Source organism: Pistacia vera, unplaced genomic scaffold (assembly GCF_008641045.1).
Source record: "Pistacia vera cultivar Batoury unplaced genomic scaffold, PisVer_v2 Contig141, whole genome shotgun sequence".
NCBI lineage: Eukaryota > Viridiplantae > Streptophyta > Magnoliopsida > Sapindales > Anacardiaceae > Pistacia > Pistacia vera.
This window is the reverse complement of record NW_022195478.1, coordinates 94534-100533: the sequence shown is the minus strand read 5'-3', so window position 1 is coordinate 100533 and position 6000 is coordinate 94534. Positions and strand designations below refer to the sequence as shown.

Genomic DNA, 6000 nt, shown 5'->3' with positions numbered 1-6000 from the left:
CTTCATCAAGCTTGTAAAAACCTACATTGAACTTTTCAACAATGGATTTAGCCTCAATTAGTTCTCTCAAAGCTTGATTTAACAAAAACTCTTTGTTGGTCAAATCAAAAGTAAAGGTTATCACTTTATTAGACAAAATTCTCTTTTCTTCCAACCAAGTTAATTTTTTTGCTTCAAGAGATTTCAACTTCTTGATTGCCTTTAACCACTGATCATACATCTTATCATAAGCTTTCTGTTACTCTTCCTAAACATCACTAGAATCATTTGAAGATACATTCTCATTATCCTCTTGATTAACTATAAAATCTAAGAAATTCTCACTTTCACCAGGTTCATCTTCGTCACTCTCATCCTTTTCCTAATCATTCTCACTCAGGGTAGCAACCATCGCTTTACCCTTTTTCTTCAGAGAGTTAGCACACTCACTTGGATGTGCCCATATCCCTCACACTAAAACACTTAATGTCTTTGTTCTTCTTTTCATTTTCTTTTGAAAACCTTGTCAAAAAAGCATCAAGACTAGAGTGGTCAAAAAAGTTTTTCACAAAAGGTTGTTTGCCTTTTCTAGCCCTATTTGGTTTTTTTATGTTCTTTTTCAAAAATTTGGCAAAGTTTTTCATGAGTAAAGAACATTTATCATCATTTAAGTCACTTACATCAACATTTTCAAGGGGATTAGAATTTACTTCATGCTTTAAAGCAAGACTTTTACCTAAATTCTTGTCCGATCTTTTCAGATTGAGCTTGAAGGTTTGCAAAGATTCAATCAACTCAACCAATTGCATGGCATCTAGATCTCAACATTCTTCAATGGAGATCACCTCTGACATAAATATCTTAGGCAGTAAGCATAAGACTTTCCTAACAAGTTCAGCATTAGTATATACTTTACCCAAAGCATAATACTCATTAGAAACATCACAGATTCTACCATGAAAGTCAGTGATTGTTTCATCTTCATGCATAGCCAAATTCTCATAGTCAAAAAACCAATCTCCTGAGCCTTGTTTTCTTAACAGTGTCTGTTCCATCATTTTTTTACTTGGATTTTATCCCATGCATCTTTAGCAATCTCACAGTCAATGGTTTTCATCTGATTTACATTAATAGCATTAAAGATGGCATGAATGGATTTTGAATTAAAATTAGCAAGATCTAATTTATCATCCTTGAAAGTTTAAGTTTAACCAAGTTCATTAAACTCTTGCGGAAAGTGTTGATTGTGTTCATTGACGCTTGTGGGTATGGTTATTCAATATGATCATCATATCAACCATGAGCATAAAATAAAGCACACAAGTATATTACATGGTTCGATTAATAGATTACATCCATGGGACCAAGTCTAGATGAAGTGAATCCATTATAGCAAATATTTAAAGTTCATTACAAATTTGAAGTTAAGCAAACAAATGTAAACAACTTCCTGTTTTCACAATACTCTAACTTCACACTCTGGTTGATCCAATGTCTTGCCACAGCTTGCTTGAATCCAAGAAACCTCTTGGATAGCTCGAGCTCCACTCAAGCTTCGATGCTAAAGACAATCTTCAACTCCACAGCTTGAACTCTCTTGAGCTTTCATCAACGGAACCATGTTCCAACAACCACTCAACAACAAAGATAAGTTAAGTATTTTGAGCATAAAAAAAATAAAAGGAACTTGACCAAAATGAATAAACTCTCTAAGGAATTTTAGAGAACAAACAGTAGAATATTTAGGCTCAATGAAAAGTGCAAGGATGAAGAAGATATTATATAATCCTTGCTCAACAAACCCTTAGATAGCCAGCCGACAAAGACTTACACATGTTTGGCTATTTTAGGAAAGTTTTCAACAACTTGTTAGAACCAATTTTAAAAAGCAAAACAAATTTTCAAGACCAAATCTGAAATATTTGACACCTGTATTTGGACCATTCACACATATTTCAATCCTGGATAAAATCCTACAGCCAATAAAAAGTCGACATTTGTACTAAGGTTTGACTAGACGACTGTTTACACATCTAACTCTAATGTACTCACAAATTTCACGATAGAATCAGATTAAGGAAATATGAACACATCAATGCAAAATGTCATAACATATGTAAACTACAGACACGGTTAAGCTTAACCAAATGAATGTGCAAACTTCAAAAATGCATGTGCACACATGACTTCACAAGTTAACAAAAATACTTACATATATGAGTACAATTGTTATATAATAATTTTTCAAAATACTATTATATCCCTGTCTAAAATAGAAGATAGGGGCTAAAGAGATAAAACCATGGGGGCTAAAAATCACTTTCCTTAAAATTTTCTTTGGCTAGACGATATAGATAAGAATGACCGCACAATTAATGGTGATGATACTAAATAAGAATTTGGACATTATTGTTTAATTACATTTTTAATGTTTCTCGAACAAAGCATGAAGCAAGTTAAATATGCAAACTATTAATTTGCTACAGCATTGTACTAGCTATCAATTAATTGCATTTCAATTGAAAACATAAAATGACGAAGATGATCAAATATGAAAGAAATAATCAACCAAACAGATACAAATGATCAATTCATATTTATTTATTTATTTGCACAACACTCTAGTAATACAAGTGAAATATAAGCAAAGCATCCATTATGAGTACAAGTAGAATCTACTTGTTGATGATGGAAAACACGGTTTGTATGACCGTAAGAATGAGGAGAACAACAGCTGCAATGACAGAGATGGAGGCCCATGGAGTGTTGAAGTAATTCTGTTTCAACGTTGCCTTCCAATTGTGCCATGGGGATTTGCAGTAGGCCTTTAGATCTTCAATAAGACCAGAGTAGTAAAAATTGTCAGAATCTATGTCGGCCTCTTTCTGAAGTTTTTGAAAAAGAGTTGAAACATGTTCACCATCAGGTAGCCCATTTTCAATAATTCCTTTATGCGCAAGTACTTCCACATCTTTTGGAGAGTTGACAAGATAATTCATAATTACAACATAATGAATTATATTTTTGCTTCTGCCATTCAATAACTCTAAGTCCTGCAAATTTGCTATCAAAACTTCTGTTTCGTCGACTATTGTACATTTTGGAATTTCCAGAATCCCATTTTTGAATCTTATGTCAAACAAATGATTGCTTGACCCCAACTTAAACTTAACTCCAGCCTGGTGAAGTTCCGTTATAGTTGGTACAGATAGAGTTTTGAGTTTACCATTTTGGTTGCCTAATTCTGATGGCTGAAGACAAAGTCTTATCAGATCAAGAAAATGTTCTGCTTCTGGAAAGTGTTCTTCAAACAACTTATCCTCTATCAAGAGAACTTCAGCCATTAATTCCCAGAGGTCAAAGGTAAGCTTGCTCATCGAAAGTCCCTCATAAAGCTGGTTACTATGCATTTCTCTTTTGGCTAGATCAAACAAATCTGCAAGAATGAACAGGGGAAGCTGATTTTCCAGGAGAAACATGTCATCCGCTAATGTCCTGGCCATCCATGGTTTTGTAAATATTCGATCAAAACCAATTTTCAATTTATCGCCGATGCTTTTCCTCAGTGAGAACTCAATGAGGAACACAGAATCCAATAAAATCATTTTTACAAACTCATCACTTCCAAACTTAATGGTTTCTGCATAACAGTTTCGCAATCTTGTTTCTCTATCCTCTATAAAAGTAAGAAACTCTTCCATGCTTACCTTGGTTCGTTGAAGAAAATCTTGTAGGTATCTTATTTTGAACTCTTCCATAGCTTTTAACTCTTCCCTACCATGGTGAAGCGGCCCAATGGAGACTACTTTTGGAGTGTAGAGTCCTTCATTTAACTGACGTCTTCTCTGAGGAGCCCTATAGATGCAACATTCATCCGATAAGGGATGCAATTTTTTGAACTCTTCTATCAAAGAAGTAGCTAACTTATTGATATCAATGGATTTGTGCTCTTCAATATTATCCATCTTCTCTCTGGCTGAAATACCAACATCATCAATTTGAAAACAATACTTAATAAATAAAGAGAAGTGAAGGAATTAAATTCTATTATTCAAATTCAATGAATATCAATTATCATCACACCATATTACATGTCCAAATTGGTTAACACTATGCACTTCTTATAGTTATTCTACAAGGATATCCTTGTATAAAAATTGATCTTATATGGAAATTATTAAATTATAGATAATGGAATTTAAAACATTACAATTACCAGAAGGGAGAGACAGAACATAGAAGAAAAAACATTCAATTACTTTAGGTATATAATTACATGTAACTTAATGTTAAAGTGGTGAAAAAGATCTATACTATAGAATTATTGCACATTTTGTCTATGTTAATTTATTTAAGAAAAATTATATTTCAAAGTTCATAATAAATTCCCATATCCTAACTCCTAGGTCATTAATTTTGTCTGAGTCTACTATTATACAAAATGTAATAATTTTAGATGGGAAGGTTGAAAAAAAAAAATATATATTCAACTCACTTATATTTATTAATTTTGCATTGAATCCTCTCAAATATGCCATCAAAGAGTTCTTAATTTCAATAACAGCTAGAGTAACAGAACAGGCCACACACACACACATATATATATTGTAAAAAAGAATCCTACAGTACAAGAAATTGAGGTAATATTCTTACATGGTAAGATCAACTCCTCTATATCCATCCAAACACAATCTACGAGCTTATAAGTTGAGGAGGTTAGTTTATAACAGCAATTTTATAAGTTGAGGAGCTTATAAGGTGACATAAAAGAAGATCAATCAGGTAATTTTATAGATGAGAAGGTGGAAGGAATCCCCTTTTAGCGAATGTCATACGCAAAGGGTAAGGAATAATGAATCTAGTTTTAATTAATTAATTATCAATTAATCACTTAAAAAACTTATCGTTAATTAATATTGGTTTTACAGTTCTAAAGTTTAGATTACATAAATCAAATAGTTATTGTTTGAAGTTCACGTAAGTAATCTTCACACAAGTAACTCACAAAATGTTATGCTGACTTCTGAACCACTTATTCCATAGAACAATAGTACAAAGACTTGTATATTTGAAGATAGAAATTATTTATTCTTTGTGTGAGTTTATTTCACCCATTGTCGGTGTAAAAAATCAATACTTGAAACAAAAATCAACCATTCACTTTGTAGCTCCAGCTGGCAAGTCAAGTATCAACCCTATGTACACAATAACAAAACCGTAAAATTTAGTGCTTGTTTTGTCCTTCGAATTGCAAGATTTACTTGACGAGTGAGACCCGGCTTCGTTAATTTCTGATTAAAGTTTAAATTAAGTTGGATTAAGAACGAAGTTAAGAATAGTTGTTTTTTAATATCAACTCTGCAAGTGTTGGCACAATAAATTAAGTAAAAATTTAATGAGTAAACGACATGTTTTCACCCAAGGTTTCACGAATCTATAGCTCCCACCGCTGATTTAATAAATTTTAGATTTCCACCTTTAAATTAATTGAAAAATTTAATCGTTAAAAAGTAAAGTAATGTTGTATTTTAAATCTGAAATGAAAATAAAAATTTCAAAGTAACACCCCAAATCTCAAATTTCTCTCACAAACACACATCTCAAATTTCTTTCACTTTTTCTCTCTCTTCTGAACCTTTCTTTCTCGTCAACTCCTTCCTTTCTTTCTTGTCTTCTTACTTTTCTTCTTCCTTTCTCTTTTCTTCTCCTCTCCTTCCTTTCTTTCTTCTCTCCCACGATTTGGCCAAAATCCTTGGAATTGGAACCGTTCGCCTTGGACAAGATGTGCCTCTCAGTTTCATCTTCAAGAATTTAGATGATGATAATGGAGTTCCTTGACGTTTCAACTCTTCAGGAAAAGAACTAGACTCCATCTATTATTTAAGAAATATTGTAAAAACTCTACAACATATCACTTAAAAGAATTACAAAACTCTTTTTCATGGACGTCAACAACATCACTTAAAAGAGTTCCTTGTTGTTTGATTGTAGTAATTAATGTAGATTGAATAAAGGTTTTTT

General features: G+C 32.4%; 1 protein-coding gene across 1 annotated transcript; it reads right to left on the bottom strand.

The window, feature by feature from the left end:
• Positions 1-2654: 2654 nt before the first annotated feature.
• On the bottom strand, positions 2655-3944 carry LOC116123267 (UPF0481 protein At3g47200-like). Its single transcript, XM_031409059.1, has one exon. The coding sequence runs from the start codon at positions 3942-3944 to the stop codon at positions 2655-2657; it is 1290 nt and encodes a 429-aa protein (XP_031264919.1).
• Positions 3945-6000: the final 2056 nt, after the last annotated feature.